Source organism: Ovis aries, chromosome 15 (genome assembly GCF_016772045.2).
Source record: "Ovis aries strain OAR_USU_Benz2616 breed Rambouillet chromosome 15, ARS-UI_Ramb_v3.0, whole genome shotgun sequence".
In the NCBI taxonomy this organism is placed as follows: domain Eukaryota; kingdom Metazoa; phylum Chordata; class Mammalia; order Artiodactyla; family Bovidae; genus Ovis; species Ovis aries.
The window spans coordinates 49,404,187-49,428,432 of NC_056068.1; the positions used below are offsets into that span (position 1 = coordinate 49,404,187).

The 24,246-nt window shown below is 40.1% G+C and overlaps 1 protein-coding gene across 1 annotated transcript; it reads left to right on the forward strand.

Moving 5' to 3' along the window:
* Positions 1–4,475: 4,475 nt before the first annotated feature.
* On the forward strand, positions 4,476–5,429 carry LOC101120602 (olfactory receptor 52M1-like). The gene has a single exon (XM_004016695.4). The coding sequence runs from the start codon at positions 4,476–4,478 to the stop codon at positions 5,427–5,429; it is 954 nt and encodes a 317-aa protein (XP_004016744.2).
* Positions 5,430–24,246: the final 18,817 nt, after the last annotated feature.

The window sequence follows — 24,246 nt, forward strand, 5'->3', positions numbered from 1 at the left end:
TTATAGTATGTAAAACCTTACTGGTATAACCAATTGGGACACATTATCTGGTGTATCTGGTTCCCCACTCCCTTCTCCTGTGAACTCTCTCCCAGTGTCACTTTTAGAGTCCCTGAATACCCCAAGCCTTGAAGGATAGTCAGACACTTGGGGCTAGTCAACAGCCCCAGGAGGAGAGTAGGAACAAGTTTTATAATCTAGTCCTGGGAGGCAGAGTAGAGTAAGCAGTGAAGACTTTTCCCGTGGGGGGTGGGTAACTCAAAACCCAGAAGGAAGGCTCCAGGTTTCTCTGTGCAACCCTTGGAAGAAACTGGCTACTTCCAGTACCTGAATAAAGAGGGGACACAGAAGAACAAAGTTGAAGAGGTAGAGCCGTGGCCTCCCTTTGACTGTGAACTAAACTCATCCAATCATCCAGACAAGAGGTGACTACTGTAATGAACAGAGCCAAGAGCTCTGTGGACATCGCCAAAATGGGTAAGTATATTCCAAGATGAAGACAAAGTCATTAGAATCAGACTCCAGTTTTCAAAGGGGGTATTTGTCTTCAGTCCACCAGGGCTTACTCTCTTTACAGTTCTAGTCAAAAGTAAGAGAAATAAGTTGAGTACAAATTGGACTGAGTTATGAATCAAGGAAAAGGTTAAACCCCAAAGTAGAAATCTTTATTGCCTAGTATTCTCCTAGTACATGAGAGAAAAAATTGAACTATTTCATCCTGATTGGACCTCTTGTATTCTGCTCCATAGTCAGGCAATCTTCTTTCCAAACGGGATCTTTACACCATCCGCAGGTCTCTTTGATTATTTTTTTTCCATGTTTAAAAGGCTATTTATACAATTGGGAAATAAGGATATGAAATTATCAAGGTCACATGAAAATAGCACCATATCAGTGTTCTCTAGTGTGTTAGTCACTCAGTTGTGTCTAACGCTGTGACCCCATGGACTGTAGCCCACCAGCCTCCTCTGTCCAGGAGGCGGCGGCAAGAATACTGGAATGGGTTGCCGATTCCCTTCTCCAGGGAATCCTCCTGACCCAGGGATTGAACCCAGGTCTCCTGCATTGCAGGCAGATTCTTTACCATCTGAGCCACCAGGGAAGCCCCAGTGCTCTCTGGAACAGGGCAAAGAACAGAGGAGAGGAGCAGGTAAGGAGGGAATACAGTGCCTGTTAGGATGCCTGGCCTCTGTAGTAGTTCACCTCCTTTGTGTGCACACACTCTTTTATAAACAGTTCATTTTTTTTTTAATTTTAAAATCTTTAATTCTTACATGCATTCCCAAACATGAACCCCCTCCCACCTCCCTCCCCATAACATCTCTCTGGGTCATCAATATATGATTCAACTTAAGGTAGCTATTACTCCCTTCATTTCACAAAATAGAAAACAAAGGCAGAGAGATTATACTGCCTGTTTGCCATTCTAAGTCACAGAGCCAGAAACAGGTTTCATTATAATGCTAACTCAACTATCTTGCTTCTAGTCCACATTTATCTCACCACAACAAAACATCTCTCTCAGGAGTTTCAGACCCACCATCAGGATGCCTCCTCCATGACTTTCAGGCACTTCTCTGGTATCAAGGTAAAGATGCCCTTATGTGGACTAATACAAAAACCATTCCTCTGGGATGTTCTAGATAAAGTGACACAATTTAAGTGCCACACCTAGTTCAAACCACGACTTAAGATGCCAATTATCAACTTGGTAGATTTTATTTTTATACATATGTTCATATTCTTGGTCCTAGCCTAAAACTCAGTTACAATTTTATTGACTAAACTGGGTCTAGCACAAATCAAAGTTAGTGTTCATGGGATGGACTTAAACCCAGATTTCTGTTTCTTTTATGGTGAGATATTTTGACTACCCTGACTTTGAGTTATTAGAACACCATCCTAAAGCAGAAGGGAGCCTAGCGCAATATCTTTAGAGAACACATCCAGATATTGTCCCTTTTGTTAGATGAAATTGTATACTGACCACTGGTCCTTATAAATCCCTATCTCATCTACAATTCCTGGACTTGAGGAATCTTCACGGATGTCCCACATGACAGTGAAACAAAGGAAACTATTGGCCGGTTTGCAAGATGTAAATGTCTACTCTACTCTCTGCTCTATAGTGAACAGTAAGAATATGGAGAAAGCAACTGTTGCCAGGTGCCAAGAGTCTCACCCTTTTTCGTTCTTTCTACTTACTCTTTGCCATTGACTGCTGTTGTTTAATCACTCAGTCATGTCTGATTCTCTGTGACCCCAAGGGCTGCCAACCACCAGGCTTCTCTGTTCATGGGATTTCCCAGGCAAGAATACTGGAGTGGGTTGCCATTCCCTTCTCCATTGCCATGGATAGTCTTCTGAAAAATGGGTAGACTGAGGCATCAAGATCCCTGAGGAAGTAACTCCACCTGTGTTATCACTTATTGGCATATTCAAGTACTCAATTCACAGAACTGCTGAAGTCAGAGTTGATACAAAACAACACTTGTGAACCACTTTTTGGTTTTCATGCGTTTACTTACTTCTGGATCAGATGTTGCATGTTAAAAATATTGTACATTGGAGCCTGAATGTAGAATCCATGAGGTTACACAGAGGCATTTCTTATGCTCAATTTGCTATGGAAATGTAACTGCTACTTATGTTTTAGACATGAATAGTTTAAAATGTGAATGGACTTGAGGTGACGGGGGTGGTAAGAATTCAGAGATGTCTCTATATGAGTGTATGGGTAGGTAGTCAAAGAAGGCTTTGTAGAGGAGGAATGTCCTGGGATGGGAATTGATCCCTGGGTGAAAACCAGGGTGGTGGTGAGATGTCTCAGAAATTGTAGCTGTGTGAAGAAAGTCACCATGATACCGTGACACAAGGTGGAAGTCTGACCTGTTGAGACTGATGTTGAAGGTGAAACTCCAATACTTTGGCCACCTGATGCAAGGAGCTGACTCATTTGAAAAGACCCTGATGCTGGGAAAGATTGAGGGCAGGAGGAGAAGGGGATGACAGAGGATGAGATGGTTGGATGACATCACCAACTCGATGGACTTGGGTTTGGGTAGACTCTCGGAGTTGATGATGGAGAGGGAGGCCTGGTGTGCTGTGGTTCATGGGGTCGCAAAGAGTCGGACATGACTGAGTGACTGAACTGAACTGAATGGGAACCACGAGGAGAGCAAGCCCAAGACAGGACAAGACCCAAATTAGGCCCTGTGCCCTCAAGTTCTGAACCCTGAGGATGTGACATGATAGAAGCCATTGCTATTCTTAGGAGGTACCTGAGGGCCAGAAGAGCAAGATATGGACAAGGTGTTACAAATGATGGACAGTGGTTTAATGCTGATCGTCCTGTCTCTTCAAAGAAAAACCACCAAGAAGGGTGTGGTCAGTAAAAAGGGTCATCTTGACTGTTTTCTGTCAGTTTTTTTTTTTAATCATGATGATCAGATAATGGGCAAATGTCCAGTGAGATTTGCTCATATAAAGACATACCTCATCTTTTACCTGTCTCAAATTATAGATGATGCCCAGATTCTCAGAATGGTTAATAGAGTTTGTCCTTAATTTTCCTTAAGAAGGTTTACTCTAGCTGTTGTTCCTCTCTAACCATGAAATCTGGACAACCTTAAATGAGATATTTTCCTTTGAAACATTAGGTCATATGCCAGGTATCTTTTAAAGAAGTCAATGGTTTGGTCAGATTGTTGAATCTAATTATTAACCCATTAAAGAAAAGGGAATTATATCTCACTTATATAATTCTGTAAGATTTTTAAAGCTATTTTTCAAAAGCAGAATATACCCATACACAAAAAGAAAATTAAAATAATGTTTATATCCAAGATTGCTTCTATATAAAACATATTTTAATAAAACTATATCATACTTTAATCTTCTAATCTATCATTCTTTAATCTACCCGTCATAAATGTGTACATCATATTGCAGTAAACACTGCTTTACTTTTGAGCACATTTTTCCAAATTTTCATTATAAAATAGGGAATTTCAAATAGCTAGCCAGTGTTATTGATGTTACTCTGTATACAGTGAAGAGAAGCATATGCAGGCATTAGGCTAAACATTACTGCATGGATTTACATTTAATCATTGCATGTTGAACTTTATGTTTTCCAGTGTAGAAGTCCCTAAAAGTTTTCATCCCCTTGACCCAGTAATTTTCTTTGGGGGGACCATTTCCTAAAGGAAATGGAAGAGCATTTATCAGTAGAAGTCCTGAGCATACCTGCTTCTCGATATACCAATGGGTGTTTTCAGACATAATCTTTTGTAAAATACATAATGTCAATTTTCAAGTAGGTACTCAAAATTCTTCTTTGTTGTAGGTTCCACCAGTGACCCAGAATGGAAATAAGATTCCAGTAGTCTACAGTTTCCAGAGGCATATCTGTCATAGGAGTAAATATCTAAAACTAAGAGCTCCCGTCCCTTAGATACTCTACACTCTCAAACATGTTCCTGTCTAATAATGCCTGCTTGGTGCCTACTTCTTTCTGGCTCACTGGCATCCCAGGGTTGGAATCTCTGCACATCTGGCTCTCCATCCCCTTCAGCTCCATGTACCTGGTGGCTGTGGTGGGGAACGTGACCATCTTGGCAGTGATAAAGTTGGAGCACAGCCTGCACCAGCCCATGTACTTCTTCTTGTGCATGTTGGCTGTCATTGACTTAGTCCTGTCAACCTCTACCATGCCCAAACTGCTAGCCATCTTCTGGTTTGATGCCCACCACATTGACCTGGATGCTTGTTTGGCCCAGATGTTCTTTATCCATTGTTTTGCCACTGTTGAGTCAGGCATCTTCCTTGCCATGGCTTTTGATCGCTACGTGGCCATCTGTAACCCACTACGCCACACCTCAGTGCTCACCCATACAGCAGTGAGACATTTGGGCTTGGCTGCTCTCCTCCGTGGAGTACTCTACATTGGACCCCTGCCTATAATGATTCGCCTGAGGCTACCCCTTTACCGGACCCAAATCATTACCCACTCCTACTGTGAGCACATGGCTGTGGTCACCTTGGCTTGTGGGGACACCACAGTTAACAACGTATATGGAATGGGAATTGGCTTCCTGGTATTGATCCTGGACTCATTAGCCATCACTGCCTCCTATGTGATGATTTTTAGAACGGTAATGGGGTTGGCCACCCCCGAGGCTAGGCTTAAAACCCTAGGTACATGCAGTTCTCATATTTGTGCTATCCTTGTCTTTTACATACCCATTGCTGTGTCCTCGCTCACTCACCGCTTTGGGCATCATGTCCCTCCCCATATTCATATCCTTTCGGCCAACTTTTACCTCCTCATCCCACCCATCCTCAATCCAGTTGTCTATGCTGTTCGCACTAAACAAATTCGAGAGAGACTTCTCCACATTCTAAAGACAGGGGCTCAATCCAAGTGAGTGTTCTGCATGTATGAGACATACAGATATTTAATGATGGCAGGAAAAGGCTCTGACCAGGGTAGCCAATGAAATAAGACCCATATAACCAAGTCTTACCAGAGTTTTGGGGATAAGAGGAACACTAGAATATATTCTGTTTGACATGGATTTCCAGAGATGAGAATACCTGAAATATTTGAAAGAGGAAATCAGGGGCTTGAATTTTTGTACAATATTCCTTTTACTATTTGACTTCATAAAATTAAGCACAATAGACACAAGCATACAGACAACAGAAGGAGGATCATTTATATATTTGACTTTTTTGGTAAAAGACTTCTGGTTTCTCTTTGGAGAGAGTGTTTTGCATAGTTTCTTAAAGGTAAAAGTATAACTCCTGTGGGTAGTAGAGTCCCATTCCAAGTCTCAGATCAATCATTCTAATTTTTCCAGACCTTTACAAACAGAATTTGTAAACTGTTTTAGAAGGGTGTGGAAGTCCTCAAGCCAGATCACTCTCCCATTTAAATAGATAAATGGAAATGCAATATCCCATATATCCTCATTGAAAAGTTGACTGTGAGTGGGGAGGAAGAGACAGAATGATATTAGGAGATTCCATTTTGGAGGCTCTGAAATGGCATACATGAAGCACAGCAGCCAAACTAAAGTAAATGACAGAAGCAAGAAGGTAACACTGGGATTATTCACTTGAAAAAGGTGGGATAGAGAACTGAGTAAAGGTGATAAGAATAAATATATTCCCACTGGTAGATGCAAACCTTGATAAAATTTTAGATATCCTTGGATAATTCTTATGGATAAGTTATCAAAATGAAATGTATGAACTTTATTGATCATAGAAGTTCCATCATGTGATGGCTACTTCAAACCTATATTTTGTGATAACAAATGGAATGAAGCAATCTCACTCACTTATGGTATGTCCATTTTAGTTGATGTTTCAGACTTTAAATCTAACATGTTCATTTAACCTTCTCAATTTCCAACCCATTACAAAAATTCAAAAGCTAGGGCTTCCCAGGTGGTGCTAGTGGTTTAAAAAAAAAAAAAAAAAAACCTGCCTGCTAATGCAGGAGATGTAAGTTGGGGATTCGATCCCTGGATGGGGAAGATCCCCTGGAGAAGGGAATGGAAACCCACTCTAGTATTCTTGCCTGGAGAATCCCATGGACAGAGGAGCCTCGTGGGCTACAGTCGATAAGACTGCACAGAGTCAGACATGACTGAAGCAACTTATCATGACGAAGCCAACATATAATGAATCATCTTTGTATTTGAATACATAAAGAAGTCAATAATTAAGCCAGAACCAAAATTCAAGCCTTATATTTAAAAAAAAAAATACCAGAAACTTTCTAGAGTTTAGCTTAACCTCCACCCCCCAAGCCAGGCATAAATTTCTATTTCCTCAGGATATTATGCCTAAGCCTAAGGTTTGGTTGGGAATATTTCTTTTCCATTGTTTTGGTTGAAATGTGGTTATTTCCCATCTCCTTATCAAGGGTCCTGGAGTTCAGTGCCAAAAGCAAGTCTGTTTGTTGGGGAAATATTGTGTTCTATGAACATAATTTTATTGCCAAATGTAATTTATCTGCTAACTTGTACTAGGAGTTGATGAAAATATACTATAAAATCAGATTTAGAAGCTTACTTTATCTCCTGATCACACCTTGGGCTTTGAGAAAACAAAGAAAAATGATGTTATTTCCCTCAGCCTTGGTGTCACTGATGGCCATGAACAAGGAGATTTTGTCACAGGAGAATTCTTTGGCATTACACAGGATAATTCTTTGGCATTAGCCAAAAGTCCATTTACACTATGTGAAGCAAAGTGTGTGTATGGAGATACAGGGCTTTTAATCTGTACTTAATTGAACTTTCTAGCCAATATCCTCCAAAATCCCACAGTAAGGTGTTCCTTTACAGATGACCTGTTAGTTCTACTATAGATTAAGACCAACTACTCGTAATCCCTAGTTTCTTTATCCCCAGTCATTCAATACTGTATAAAGATAAAGAAGAAAAATACTACCTGTATGTGCACTTCTCCTCCATCCTAGGGACCACCATCCATGACAATACCCAGAACTATCAGATTCAGGATATAAGCTTAACTATAGTATTTAATTCCTTGCCAACTATAGTCATGATTGAGCCCTTTCATAGTCAAAGGGTTATCTCAGGATAAGAGGAAAGATACCCTGGTGAATACGGTATGAGGATGTGTTAAGTCCAATAACTGAATATCCCTCTTATTTCAAAGCCAACACCTTGTTTCTCCTTCACACAAATATCTTTCTTTTCTATTACCCATACTTAGGGTGGAAATAAAATACACTGTCATCACATTTTTAGTCTACAAGTCTTCATGGAAAAAATAAAGATTGGGGAATAGTTAAGGGAGGAGGCAACATTATAGTTATTAAAGTGTTATTTGTCACAAGTATTAATAATTTAAGAACTGGGCTCTGGATTTAGAATAAAGGGTAGAGATGGATCTGAACCAGTAATTTCTAGACTTTTTATATGCTGCACAATCTAAACTTCAGCCTCTTCTTCGAAATGGAAGCAATGATAGTAGCTCCTCGTGTGTTAATTATAAGAATATAATGAGATAATGAACTTAAAATGCTGCATAATTCCTGGCACACAAAAAACTTGTCTTTTAAAAATGGTATTCTGTTGTATACTGAAAGGCCCATGGGAAGGGTAACAGGAGCAAGTTCTTGGAAAAGCCAAAGGACTTCTGCAGTTGTGCCTCACTTGTAAAAGGTACCAACCCCAGCTCAAGAAATCACTGCTCTTTGCTTCTCTGCAGAAAGTCAAATACACAGACCTAGCTTTTCTCTGTTCTCCTTGACTGCCTGGTACCCACTGAGGCTTTTAAATGTTTAAAGTCAAAAGTGAAGTCGCTCAGTCGTATCAGACTCTTTGTGATCCCATGGACTGTAGTCTACCTGGCTTCTCTGTCCATGGGATTTTCCAGTCAAGAGTACTGGAGTGGGCTGCCATTTCACTTAATTAGTCTTGTGACAGTAAAACTCTAAATACTCTTAAATATTTCCTTGTATAACAAGTAAAAAAATTATACTCAAACCCAGTTATGCAAAATGTCATTTCCTTCCATTTTTTCTCCCTGAATCATCTGTCCATAATGGGGTTTAGAGTAAAAATAAAGTTATATAAGAAATTGGAATTGATTTTAAAAATCCTTAATTTGTCTGATACAATTCTAAGAACTTCACTTTCTGCATAAGGGTGGTGTCATCTGCATATCTGGGGTTTTTTATATTTCTCTCACAGTCTTGATTCCAGCTTGTGTTTCTTCCAGTCCAGCATTTTGCATGATGTACTCTGCATATGAGTTAAATAAGCAGGATGATAATATACAGCCTTGAGATACTCCTTTCCCAATTTGGAAACAGTCTGTTGTTCCATGTTCAGTTCTAACTCTTGTTTCTTGACCTGCATACAGATTTCTCAGGAGGTAGGTCAGATGGTCTGGTATTCTCATCTCTTTCAGAATTTTCCACAGTTTGTTATGATCCACACAGTCAAAGGCTTTGGTGTAGTCAATAAAGCAGAAGTAGACATTTTCCTGGAACTCTCTTGCTTTTTTGATGACCCAACTGATGTCAGCAATTTGATCTCTGGTTCCCCTGCCTTTTCTAAATCTAGCTTGAATATGTGGAAGTTCTCTGTTCATGTACTATTGAAGCCTGGCTTGGAGAATTTTGAGCATTACATTGCTAGCATGTGAGATGAGTGCAATTGTGCAGTCATTTCAACATTCTTTGGCATTGCCTTTCTTTGTGGCAAATAAGTTTATTGTGTAAAATAAATATTTTCCATAAAAATATTAAAATATTTGTTATGTTGAGGTATGTTCCTTCTATTCCTGTTTTCTGGAGAGTTTTTATCATAAATGGATGTTGAATTTTGTCAAAGGCCTTCTCTGCATCTATTGAGATAATCATATGGCTTTTGTTTTTCAATTTGTTAATGTGGTGAATTACATTGATTGATTTGCGGATATTGAAGAATCCTTGCATCCCTGGGATAAAGCCCACTTGGTCATGGTGTATGATCTTTTTAATGTGTTGTTGGATTATGATTGCTAGAATTTTGTTGAGGATTTTTGCATCTATGTTCATCAGTGATATTGGCCTGTAGTTTTCTTTTTTTGTAGTATCTTTGTCAGGTTTTGGTACTAGGGTAATGGTGGCCTCATAGAATGAGTTTGGAAGTTTACCTTCCTCTGCAATTTTCTGGAAGAGTTTGAGTAAGATAGATGTTAGCTCTTCTCAAAATTTTTGGTAGAATTCAGCTGTGAAGCCGTCTGGACCTGGGCTTTTGTTTGCTGGAAGATTTCTGATTACAGTTTCAATTTCCGTGCTTGTGATGGGTCTGTTAAGATTTTCTATTTCTTCCTGGTTCAGTTTTGGAAAATTGTACTTTTCTAAGAATTTGTCCATTTCTTCCACGTTGTCCATTTTATTGGCATATAATTGCTGATAGTAGTCTCTTACGATCCTTTGTATTTCTGTGTTGTCTGTTGTGATCTCTCCATTTTCATTTCTAATTTTATTGATTTTTCTCTCTTTGCTTCTTGATGAGTCTGGCTAATGGTTTGTCAATTTTATTTTGGAGCCAATTATACAGAGTGAAGTAGGCCAGAAAGAAAAACACCAATACAGTATACTAACACATATATATGGAATTTAGAAAGATGGCAATGATGACCCTGTATGCAAGACAGCAAAAAAGACACAGATGTGTATAGCGGACTTTTGGACTCAGAGGGAGAGGGAGAGGGAGAAGGAGAGGGAGAGGGTGGGATGATTTGGGAGAATGGCATTGAAACTTGTATACTATCATGTAAGAATCGAATCGCCAGTCTATGTCCGATGCAGGATACAGCATGCTTGGGGCTGGTGCACGGGGATGACCCAGAGGGATGTTGTGGGGAGGGAAGTGGGAGGGGGATTCATGTTTGGGAACGCATGTACACCTGTGGTGGATTCATGTCAATGTATGGCAAAACCAATACAGTATTGTAAAGTAAAATAAAGTAAAAATTAAAACTTAAAAAAATCTCAAAAAATATTAAAATATTTGAAAAATAATTTGTGGCAAATAAATTTTATTTCATGGCAAATAGATGGAGAAACAATGAATAGAGGGAGAAACTTTATTTTTTTTGGACTCCAAAATCACTGCAAATGGTGATGACAGCCATGAAATTAAAAGACACTTACTCCTTGAAAGAAAAGCTATATGCACATAGACAGCATATTAAAAAGCATAGACATTGCTTTGTCAACAAAGGTCCATCTAGTCAAAGTTATGTTTTTTCCAGTAGTCATGCATGGATGTGAGAGTTGGACTATAAAGAAAGCTGAGTGCTGAAGAATTGATGCTTTTGAACTGTGGTGTTGGAGAAGACTCTTGAGAGTCCCTTAGACTGCAAGGAGTTCCAACTAGTCCATCCTAAAGGAAATCAGTCCTGAATATTCATTGGAAGGACTGATGCTAAAGCTGAAACTCCAAAGTATATACTTTGACCACCAGATGCAAAGAACTGACTCAGTTGAAAAGACCCTGATGCTGGGAATATTGAAGTCGGGAGAAGGGGACGACAGAGGATGAAATTGTCGGATGGCATCACAGACACGATGGACATGATTTTGAGCAAGCTCCAGGAGTTGGTCATGGACAGGGAAGCCTGGAATCCTGCAGTCCATGGGGTCACAGAGTCGGACATGACTGAGCGACTGAACTGAATTTTAAGAACTCTCAGAAGTTGTTGTATCAACTTACCTTGCATTATGTTTAAAACTTCAGTAGGGTATATGTGGGTTCTTAGAAGACTAACACTATAGCAATCATATAGGAGAGGACTGTCTCCTGCTTCCTTGTTTCTTGGCTATCCTCAATCCCAGATACATCTTGTGCTATAATTCTGATAATTCTTCACCCTGGGGCCTGTTGTACCTTGACCACCTCCTCCTAGAGTCTTTGCAATCTCAGTGGATCATCAGCACCAGTCACACCCCCACACAGTCCTGGCAGGGTCTGTCCACTCTATCATGCTTATGCCTTTGTCTAGCTAGAGAGTCCTCTTCAAACTGGACAGTGACCACTCTTACTCTCTTTCAGCCAACATTTATTCTGCTTGTGCCCCAGGAATGCTTAGAATCCACTTTCACACCACTTGGAGCCTTGAGAGTGAGAGGCATGGTTTCAACTAACGTTCTTCCTCTTGCCAGGCACAGAGGGTCTTTGTGAATAATCTCATCTGAGACCAAGAAGATAAGCATGTTCTGCCAGATCAGATACCCTGATTATCAATTTTTTGTCATCTTTTTGTCTCAAAGATTTTCAAATTTTAAAAACCAAGAGTTTTGTGTCCTGTTGATGGACAGGGAGGCCTGGCATGCTGCAATTCATGGGGTCGCAAAGAGTCGGACATGACTGAGCGACTGAACTGTGAACTGAACTGAACTAAGGGGCAACATAGGAAGCCCTGGATACTCCAATATCCTTCTGTGACTAAATTCTAGAATCAAGAATTCTAGAATTGAATCTGAGAAATGATTCTTTAGATTTAAAAAGAAAGGCCTAAGATCTGAGGGATCTATAGTTCTGGAAATACTGCCAGACCAATGCAAATCTTCTATTTTAGGGAATAGTATTGTTTATTTTATACTTCTGCCTTCAACAAGGAAAACTGACTCTATTGACTCAAATGGAAAAAATACCAGCAAAATATAAAATTTATGTTACAATTGAGAGTCAGATAAAAATCTTGGCAGGAGACTCCTCATCTTTGAGGAATACTTTCTGGTTCAATCCTGATTTGTTAAAGAAAGTTGGATGGGTTTGAGAGCAACTGAGGTGAGACAGTCAAAAGTACAAAAGCATCTATGTTATGTAGGCAGATTAGTTGGACAGATTGTTGCTCAGCCACTCAGTCATGTCCTTTTCTTTGAGACCCACTGGACTGAGGCACACTAGGCTTCTCCATCCCTCACCATCTCCTGGAGTTTGCCCAGGTTCATGTTCATAGAATAGGAGATGCCATCCAGCCATTTCATCCTCTGTCGTCCGCTTCTCCTCTTGCCTTCAATCTTTGCCAGCATCAGGGTCTTTTCCAACGAGTCAGCTCTTAACATCAGATGGGCAAAGTATTGGAGCTTCAGCTCCAGCCCTCCCAATGAATATTCAGGACTTATTTCCTTTAGGATTGACTGTTTTGATCTCCTTGCTGTCGGAGGGACTCAAGAGTCCTCTGCAACACTATAGTTCAACAGCATCAGTTTTTCAGCTCTCAGCTATATTTATGGTCAAACTCTACATCCATATATGACTAAAGGAAAAACCAAAGCTTGGATTATGAGGACCTTTGTTGGCAAAGTAATGTCTGCTTTCTAATATGCTGCCTACATTTGTCATAGCTTCTCTTCCAAGAAGCAAGCGCCTTTTAATTTCATGGCTGAAGTCACCATCTGCAGTGATTTTGGAGCCCAAGAAAGTAACTCACCATTTCCATTGTTTCCATATCTGTCTGCCAAGAAGTGATGGGACCTGCAATGGAACTAATGTCATGATGATGCCATGATCTTAGTTTTTTGAATGTCGAGTTTTAAGCCAGCTTTTTCACTCTCCTCTTTCACCTTCATCAAGAGTCTCTTCAGTTCCTCCTTGCTTTCTGCCATTAGGGTGGTGTCATCTGCATAACTAAGGTTCTTGATATTTCTTCTGGCAATCTTGATTCCAGCTTGTGCTTCATCCAGCCCAACATTTCACATGATGGATTCCACATACAAGCTAAATAAGAAGGGTAACAAAATGCAGCCTTGACATACTCCTTTCCAATTTTGAACCAGTCCATTGTCCCATAATACAATGAGGAAGGCTAGAATTTACTTCAAGAAAATTAGAGAAACTAAGGGAATTTTCATGCAAAGACAGGCACAATAAAGAACAGAAATGGTAGGGACCTAACAGAAGCAGAAGATATTAAGAAGAGGTGGCAAGAATACACAGAACTGTACAAAAAATCTCCATATGACCCAGATAACCAAGATGGTATGATCACTCACCTAGAGCCATACATCCTGGAATGGAAAATCAAGTGGACTTTAGGAAGCATCACTATGAACAAAGCTAGTGGAGGTGATGGAATTCCAGTTGAGCTATTTCAAATCCTCAAAGATGATGCTGTGAAAGTGCTGCACTCAATATGCCAGAAAACTTGGAAAACTCAGCAGTGGCCAGAGGACTGGAAAAGGTCAGTTTTCATTCTAATCCCAAAGAAGGGCAATGCCAAAGAATGCTCAAACTACTGCATAATTGCACTCATCTCACATGCTAGCAATGTATGCTTAAATTTTGCCAAGCCAGGCTTCAGCAGTGTGTGAACCATGAACTTCCAGATGTTCAAGCTGGATTTAGTAAAGCCAGAGGAACCAGAGATCAAATTGCCAACATCTGTTGGATCATCAAAAAAGCAAGAGAGTTCCAGAAAAACATCTACTTCTGCTTTATTGACTATGGCAAAGCCTTTGACTGTGTGGATCATAACAAACTGGAAAATTCTTAAAGAGATGGGAATACCAGACTACCTCACCTGCCTCCTGAAAAATCTGTATGCAGGTCAAATAGGAATGGTTAGATCTGGACATGGAACAACAGACTGATTCCAAATCAGGAAAGGAGTACATCAAGGCTGTATATTGTCACCCTGCTTATTTAACTTACATGCAGAGTATATCATGTGAAATGCCGGGCTGGATGAAACACAAGCTGGAATCAAGATTGCTGGGAAAAATATCAAAAACCTCAGATACACAGATCACACCACCCTTATGGCAGAAAGCAAAGAACTAAAAAGCCTCTTGCCAAAAGTGAAAGAGGAGAGTGAAAAATTTGGCTTAAAACTCAACATTCAAAAAACTAAGATCACGGCATCTAGTCCCATCACTTCATGGCAAATAGATGGGGAAACAGTGGAAACAGTGAGAGACTATTTCTTTGGGCTCAAAATCACTGCAGATGGTGACTGCAGCCATGAAATTAAAAGATGCTAGCTCCTTGGAAGAAAAGCTATGCCCAGTCTAGACAGCATGTTAACAAGCAGAGACATTACTTTGCCACCAAAGGTTCATCTCATCAAAGCTATGGTTTTTCCAATACTCATGTGTCTATGTGAGAGTTTGACTATAAAGAAAGCTTAGTGCCAAATAATTGATGCTTTCAAACTGTGGTGTTGGAGACTTTTGAGAGTCCCTTGAACTGCAAGGAGTTCTAACCAGTCCATACTAAAGGCAGTCAGTCGTGAATATTCATTGGAAGGACTGATGCTGAAACTCCAATACTTTGGCCACCTGATGTGAAGAACTGACTCAGTTAAAAAGACCCTGATCCTGGGAAAGATTGAAGGCTGGAGGAGAAGGGGATGACAAAGGATGAGATGGTTGGATGGCACCACCAGCTTGATGGACATGAGTTTGAGTAAGCTCCAGGAGTTTGTGATGGACAGGGAAGCCTAGCATGCTGCAGTCCATGGGTCACAAAGAGTTGGACACAACTAAACTGAATCAAAAGACACAGGCTGTCTAAAGAGACCCGCTTCAGATCTAGGGACACATACAGACTGAAAGTGATGTGTAAGAAGGTACTCCATGCAAATGGATATCAAAAGAAATATGGAATAGAATACTTGTATCAGGTAAAATAGACTTTAAAGTAAGGCTGTTTCAAGAGACAAAGTAGGACAGGACATAATGAGGAAGGGATAAGTAAGAAGAAGATATAACAATTATACATATGCATTGAACATAGGAGCACCTCAATATATAAGGCAAATACTAACAGTCACAAAGGAGAAACTGACAATAGCATTTATGACAGAAAAAAGTCAAAAAGAAAACATCCCCTAAATGACGTATTACACCATTGGACTTAACTGATTTTTACAGTGCATTCCATCCGAAAGCAGTGGACTACAATTTCTTCTCAAGTACACATGGGACATGCTTCAGGATAGGTCACATACTCTGCCACAAAGACAGCCTCAGGAAATTTAAGACATTTGAACTCAAGCATCTTTTCTCACCACAACACAGATTAGAAATCAACAAGGAAAAAAAAAGTATAAAAAATAAACACATGGAGGCTAAACAATGTTTCTAAATAACTAAGGAAATCAAAAGATACCTAGAGAGAAAGGAAAATGAAAGCAATCCAAAATCTATGAGACACAGCAAAAGCAGTGTCTCACAGGGCATATACCTGGAGAAAACTGTAATTCAAAATACACCCTAATGATCACTGCAGCACTATTTACAATAGCCAGGACACAGAAGCAACCCAAATGTCCATCAACAACAGAAGAAAGAAAATGGGGCACATATATACAACTGAATATTATTTAGCCATATAAAGGAATAAAACTACCATGCCATTTTCAGAGATGTGGATGGACCTGGAGACTGCCATATAGAGTAAAGTCAGAAGGAAAAATATCATATAGTAGTGTTTATATGTGTAATATAGGAAAATGATACAGAAGAATTTATTTACAAAGCATAGAGACACAGATGTGGAGAACAAATCCATGGATACCAGTGGAAGAAGAAGTGTGAGGATTTGAGGGACTGGGATTGATATAAACACACTGCTGCTGCTAAGTCGCTTCAGTCATGTCCGACTCTGTGCAACCCCAGAGACAGCAGCCCACCAGGCTCCCCCGTCCCTGGGATTCTCCAGGCAAGAACACTGGAGTGGGTTGCTATTTTCTTCTCTGATGCATGAAAGTGAAAAGTGAAAGTGAAGTCACTCAGTCGTGTTCGACTCTTCGCGACCCCATGGACTGCAGCCTACCAGGCTCCTCTGTCCATGGGATTTTCCAGACAAGAGTACTGGAGTGGGTTCCCATTGCCTTCTCCGAACATAAACACACTCAGTTCAGTTCAGTCGCTCAGTCGTGTCCGACTCTTTGTATCAAACAGATAACTACCCTATAGCATAGAGAACTTTACTCACTGCTCTGTGGTGACCTACATGGGAAGGCAGGCAAAAAATGAGGGAGTGTATGTATATGTATAGCTTATTCACTTTGCTGTACAGCAGAAACTAACAACATTGTAGAACAACTATATACTCGAATAAAAACATTCTATGTTGTACACCTGAAACTAGTGCTGTAAATCAGCTATATCAGAAAAACCAGATAATTGTTGATGAGGATGTGGAAAAGTTGGAAACCCTTATACATTGTTAATGGGGATATAAAATGGCTTACTACTATGGATAACAGCATCCAAAAATATTAAAAATAGAATCATCACAGGACCCAGCAACTTCACCTCTGTACACATACCCAAAAGAACTGAAAGCAGACTCTCAAAGGGATGTTTGTACAGCCATGCCTTTAGTAACATTATACCTAATATGTAAAATGTAGAAGCAATGCAAGTGTCCATGTATGGATAAAAGAATAAAATGTGGTATATACAAAAATATTGAACCTTAAAAAGAATGGATATTCTGACACGTACTACAACATGGATGGACACTGAGGACATCATGCTAAAAGAAATAATCTAGTTATGAAAGAAACATACTTGATTCCACTGATATGAGGCATCTAAATTGTCAAATTCATAGAGATAATGGGGGTCTCCTGAGGCAGAAAGAAAGAGGAATAAGCATTAACTATTTAATGTATACCAAGTTCCAATTTTTCAAGATGAAAAGAACTCTGGAGGTGAGTGTCAATGATTGTACAATATGAATGTATTTAATACTGTTGCACTATACACTTCAAAATGGTTAAAATGGAAGTGAAAATGTTAGTTGCTCAGCCGTGTCTGACTATTTGCGACCCCATGAATTGTAAGGATTCTCCAGGCAAGAATACTGAAGTGGATTGCCATTTCCTTCTCCAGGCGATCTTCCAGGCCCAGGGTTCAAACCTGGGTCTCCTTCATTGCAGGCAGATCCTTTACTGTTGAGCCACCAGGGAAGTCTCAAATGATTAAGAAACTAAATTTTTGGTTATGTGTGTTTTGCCACAGTTTTTAAAGAAAAGGAATTCTAACATATATCCTTGTGAGAAGAGGAAATTTGGGCATGGGCAAAATGCCCAATTCTCAGAGGAATACCCTGTGAAAGTAGAGCGAGAAAAATGCCAAGTGAAAGGTAAGAATAAAGCTCTAAGACACCAACCCTGCCAGCACCTTAACTTGGACTTTTAGCCTCCAGAATTGTGAAGCCACTATTTCTCTTTTTTAATCCACTCAGTGTATGGTACCTTTGTGCTTCCCAGGTGGCACTAGCGGTAAAGAACACTTTTGCCAGTGCAGGAGATGCAGGTTCAATCCTTGGGTAGGGAGCATTCCCTGGAGAAGAAATGGCGCCCTACTCTAGTATTTTTGCCTAGAAAATTCTAAGGACAGAAGACCCTAGTGGGCTGTAGTCCATGAAGTCACAAAGAACTGGACACAACTGAAGCGAGTCAGCATGCATACACTCACATGAACGGTATTTTATTATACCAGCCCAGCAAACTAGTACACCATCATATGGTATCTTCCACGAAAGCATATTTGCACTTTTACCCTGTGATCCTATTGTTTCTTCAGAGATTATGCATGTGTGTGTGCTTAGTCATTCCATCCTGTCTAACTCTTTGTGACCCCTTGGACTGTAGCCCGCTAGGCTCCTCTGTCCATGGAATTTTCCAACAAGAATACTGGGACAGGTTGCTATTTCCAACTCCAAGGGATTTTCTCCACCTAGGGACCCAACCCACATCTCCTGTGTCGCTTATATTGCAGGTGAGTTCTTAGACTACTGTTTATGAAATATACATATATGTCTATCTCTACAAATTTCTGTTTTTTATCCTTGACAGATAAAAAGTCCATGTCAGATGGAATAGGAAACGTTGGAAGCCATTAAAAAAAATGGGGGGGGCGGGGTTGGGGGGAAGAACCCAGAGACCTACTTATTGCTTTTTTCTATCTTTGCTCTCACAATTCTCAGCACCCCCACCCACCCCCCCCACCCCATACATACACACACAGAAATAGTTCCCAGGGTCAAAACTGTTTTTTTAAAACCATAGTTGAGACAAATGGAAAGCTTAAAAATTACAGTAAGTTCTAACAACACATCAACAAACAATGTGTTTTTGCTAAGTCACTTCAGCCATTTCTGACTCTTTGCAACCCTATGGACTGTAGCCCACCAGGCTCCCCTGTCCATGGGATTCTCCAGGCAAAAATACTAGAGTGTGTTGACATGCCCTCTTCCAGGGAATCGTGCTGACCCGGGGATCGAACCCACATCTCTTAAGTTTCCTGAATTAGGTGGGCTTTTTACTACTAGCACCACCTGGGAAGCCCAATAGACCAAGTAACATGCCTGAAAAGAAGCAGTTCCCAAAAGAGAGGTCTGCTTATCCTCTTGAGGACTTACACAAGGAGTGTTACAGCCTGTAGGTCATATACATCACCAGTGAAGAAGGAATGGCCTTGTTTCTAGAACAAGTCCAATATTACAAGGCTCCCAAAGTCAAGTAATACCTCTACCATCAGAGCAACCATGATCAATCACTCACAGTAAAAGAGAAATTACCTTCTGTATTAGCTCATTTGAGTTTGGCATATGAACAAAGCATGAACAAGGAATGTGAGCAGCCTATAAGCAGATGACATTTCACCATCATACACAGAACATAAGATTAGGAGAAAGAAACCTGGTGCAGTGGTCTGGGCCTAGTGATGATATTTCTAAACAACTAAAAATTAGGACTTGCCAGCATCCCAGATGAGTGTGCAGAGCTGCGTATCATCAGTTAAACAGCAAGAAAAGTGCTTGAGTGTAGGACCAAATGCTACTCAGTGATCCCAAGACTCCTTCCTTCTTGTTGCTTGAGTCAAAAGTCTTGATGTTATCTTTGAAGCTCTTTTTGCTCGCACCTTCTAATCTTGTAAGAAATCCCATTGGCACTTCTGGAAATAATGCAAACTCTGATTGTTTCTCACCTCATGCAACATTAGCACCTTGGTTAGAAGACAACATAATCTTTGGATTGTTTTCATACCCTTCCCTGCTTCTACCCTCACCTTCTTCCTCTGTTCTTATCATAGAAATGAGACACGGTCTTTGAGAAACATATATCATGTCAACTCTCTAACCAGAACTCTGAATTTTATTCTGAAAAAAGTTAAGAAACTTTTGCAAAGTCCTTACCTTGTCTAAATTTCTGTGTGATTAAAAAAAAAAAACTCAGCTAGCCAAAGATAAGCAAATTAAAAGCCAAAAAAGGAGGGAAACAAGCCAAAAATGAAAAAAGTATTGGAGTGAATGAAAGACACATTTGAATTCATTAAATTCCTGGGACCAAAAGTAACACTCACTGTTCACTTCAAGAAAAAGAGAAGGCAGAATAAAATTGAGTAATAGCTTTAAATAGAGAAGAAAGTGATTTATCTAGAATTCTGTTCCCAGTGAAAATATCCTTTGAGATTAAAGATGACTGAAAGAATTTTACAAATAATTATTGATGGAATGTGTCACTACTAGGCCTGCACTAAAAGCAAACTAAAAGTTCTTAAAGCAGAAGAAAAATAAGATAGCACAGAATTGTGCAGAATGAAGAATATGAGAAAATTTAAACATGTAGATAAATGTGAGTTAATATTGATGCACAAAAGTCAGGAAGACACAAATAGAATACTAGAACATCTCAGCTCAATTCCATTTGTTATCTCCAACAATTATATAAGCCACAGTCCCTCCGCACTCATGTCTTTTCATCACTTTTCCCATAATATCAGGCTTTATCCCCTCAGAATGGAGTTAGGGGGAAACATAAGCTACTTTGTTCCCTCAAGCCCTGCCTGCTTTATCTGGCTTTGCCTGGATGTTCTGACCATGAGCTGTATTCACCCACTTAAGCCTGTATCAACTCAGCCTTGCTGGCCGTGTCCTAGATCTGTTTTCTGTGAGCATGGTATTCCTAGCTTAACAGTGTGTCCTCTGTTCCACCATAGATTTCTCTCAACACAAAAGCCTATTTTTCTGTCTTCCTTGCTTTGCTCCTTATGCCACCTTTTGGACTGCCTATACTTGGTTAACTTAGGCTCCAAATGTAAAGGTATTATGTAGGAATTCCACTTTAACATCTCAGAATAACAGATATATCTTTGGAGCTGGAGGTTGTGGGCTGTGGGGGTTTTGCGGTCACTTACTAAACTACTCCTGAAGGCTAACAATGAGGTTAGGTCCAGCATACCTCTATAATCCACTCCAGTGTTCCTGCCTGGAGCATCCCAGAGACGGGGGAGCCTGGTGGGCTTCTGTCTAGGGGGTCACACAGAGTCGGATATGACTGAAGTGACATAGCAGCAGCAGCTCTAAATCACTTTTTTAAAGTATTATGGGGAATTAGGACAGGTAATGTTCATGAGGAACCCTGATAAAAACAGGCTTCCAACTCAGGACTTTGCAAAATAGCAGATATTAAAGTCAGTTACAGATAGAAAGATCAACCATTTTTAATAGATGTTCGGTAATTATTTACTGATAATAATTACAATAGGACTTCTCAAATATTAATATATAATTATATCATCCAGGTAAATTAGGAGAAATTGAGAACATGATCTCCATTTTAGATAAGATCAGAGAAATTGCCATTCCAAATTTATAAGCTGGAAATAAATGCCAATATGTAACATGTATGGAAAACAAATATCCAAGAGATGATGTTGGCCTTGACCTGATTCAGCCAGAACTCCTATCAAGTAGGACTTGGTTGCAGTTTATATGTTCTAATGGAGCTGTCTTTCTTAGACACGGGTAAGGTAGTGTAGGGATAAGGGGAGACATGTGGAAGACCAAGTGCTCTCAGCCTCTGGAGAGCAAGAAATGACCTTTGGGAGGTATGAACTGGCACCACTAAACATGGACAGGACATGGGCTTATTGGAAACCCCAGGGACAGAGTAGAGCCCTGGGTCAGGGGAGCCCCATAGTGTCAACACTCAGAGGAGAGATTAAGAGGGTTCAGTAAACCCCTGAGAGCCCTTCCCAAGTACAGCAGTGTCTGCTTCCATATCCTTTTGGGAGAAGATCAGAGGTTTGTCAGGGTAAAGCCAGCTGCTCCTTTCCAAGCTCTCACCTTCTCAGATTTCTCCCACTGGGACTGCATGAAGCTAAAAGACAGAGCCAAGAATTCTACGTCAGACTAAGGGCTGTGGGCAGGGCTAGGACTGCAGAAAACAGGAAAGAGGTTAACACAGGTGTGGTGAATGGGGAAGGATGGGGGCACAGTCAGTTACCTCCCATACCCAGGCCCAATTATGAGGCTTCTGCATGAATCAGGAGAAAGTGTGGCCTGAACTAAAAAAGATGCAAGTAGAAATAAATACATTTCTAATAGGTTCTTCTCCCACAAGCCACATCCTTAAACAACCTTAGGTGAGTGACTATTCTTGTCTCTGGGTGTTAATCTTAAAATCCATCAGTATGATATTTCTTTACAATATAGATATAGACTACTAAATAGATGTGTCAGGGGAGTGTGTAATTTCCTCGGTTCTATCTCATCACAACAAAAATTTGAAGCAACAGACCAGTATTGCAAGCTCTAGGACAGACCAGTGTTAAACAGCTCTCGAATGGATCACTGTTACAGCTCTGTATTACAGCTTAATTTTATTTAGAAAATAAAGGAAAATACATCCTTGAGGTGTGAGGGCATGCCAACCCAAAAGATTTGAAGAGAAAAGAGAGAAAGAGAGAGAGCACACCAAAGAGAGTGAGAGTGAATGAGAGAGCCCCAGCCCTTTGGCTTCTCTTTTTATATGTTTTTTTTTTTTTTTTTCTCCTGCCCCTGGGCCTCTCCTATGTAAATTGGGCTAGCCAAGAATTCTGTTTGTTCTACCTGAGGTCCTCACTCCAATCCTCGGACCTTCCTTTGTTCTATTTTCGTGGGCTTTTCCCTTCCTTGTCTTTTAGCCACCACTATTCTGGACTCCTCTTTCCTGTTCTAACTACCCAACAGATGCAAGTGTCAACTAGTACTTTCTGTTTATAAAAAGCCATTTAAGTACTTTTGGTAAAACTACAAAGACAAGTTCTGTTGTCTAGTGATGACATTTTGGCTCTTGAAACTGTATACCCTGGAAAAAATGTTAACTACAAGCAGGTTCCTGCCTCCTGAGTATTGGGGAAGAAGCCTGTCCCCATTCTCTTTCCCACGCTGAGATTCTGATTCTGGGAAGTGTATATTCTTGATGAGCTTCAGCAGAAATAAAATTCAGATACTGTTTTAAATCTGTGCTTGGATAAAGAAATGGGATTTTCTCAGGTGCATTTTTCTTTGAGAAAGGGTGGACAAGCCACAAAGTGATCAGTTATGTTCTAAAAGTATACAGAGTAAGGCAGGAGAATGTAGAGACTCAGATGTAAAGTCAATATATTTGGTTTTGTGGGAAAACCCATATTTAATGAGGGTGAAGTTGCAATAGGTGTGAGATTGTTAACATTTAGAGAGTGCTTGCTAGGTACATGGCACTTTTATTGGCACTGAAGATAAACCTGTAAAGAACAAAAATTCCTGCTGTCATAATTTTGTCTCCTACAAAGCTAAGTACTTGTTCCAGCAGATATGTGGGAATATTAAGGTATGCAAAAGTACTTTCCAATGAGAAGAGGATGTTATGCTGCTGGGTCCAGCCAAGGCTAGTGAGGGGTTCCTTAGATATCTATCATATGTGATAGAAGTTCTGTTATTGAGATTTCAGTTCTTGGTTCTCCACTCTTTATGAACACTTAGCGCTTTGATCATCTCAGCTTCATAGATATTATTTAGTTACAGTGATAAGTTTATATCAGCAGCCAAAATGTGTCTTGAACTCTAGACATATCTAAATATATCAACAGGTTTATTTAGATTTCTACTTAGCTTCTGAAACATTTCTCAGCTTTCCTCCCCCTTCATGGCCTTCCCCATCTCAGTTGAGGGCAGCTTCTTTTTCCAGTTATTCAAGCCAAATATCTTGATGTCATCTTTGACTCCTTTTTTTCTCGTGACCTGTATTTAATCTATTTTTTTAAATCCTATTGCTTCTTAGCATATATGCTGTCACTTTTTCTTAGCCAACATTCTCCTTCCCTGATTACAGACACCAGAGTCTTTTTTTCTTCTGTTATTACCCTTACTCATTCATGCTATCCTTATTACAGAAGTTGCAGAAAACTTTAAAAGTATTTTTTTTAAATATATCGCTTCTCTAAAGAAAAAAAATGACAACGAGAGAAATAAGCTTTTGCAAAGTTCTGCAAAAGCCCGCAGGGCCCTGTGTGATCTGGCTCTATGTATATGTCCTGTATGGATCTCTCTCACATTCACATCATCTAACCACACTGGCCTTCAGCTGATCCTTGATCATTAGCCATCTTCTGCCTTAAGGCATTTGGTCTGACTGTTCCCTTTACTTAGAGTTCTTAGCACAAGGGTTAGTTCCCTATATTCTCCACCTTGTGATGTCTGTCCCACTTCTTCTCATCCAGCTTTTTGTTCTGGCCATTGCTGGGGCAATTACTTGAGTGCAGGTGTGGCCTGAGTGCACTTTACTCGGCTGCACCCTGCCCCTGGGTTTCTCTGGTCCACTGCATGCGGCACCTGAAGGACACTGCTCAAGCTATTCTTGAACCTGTGTGAACCTGGGAGTGTGAAGAAATCAACACTATTTGGGTCAACCCTTGACCTGGTGGTGGGGTGGAAACCA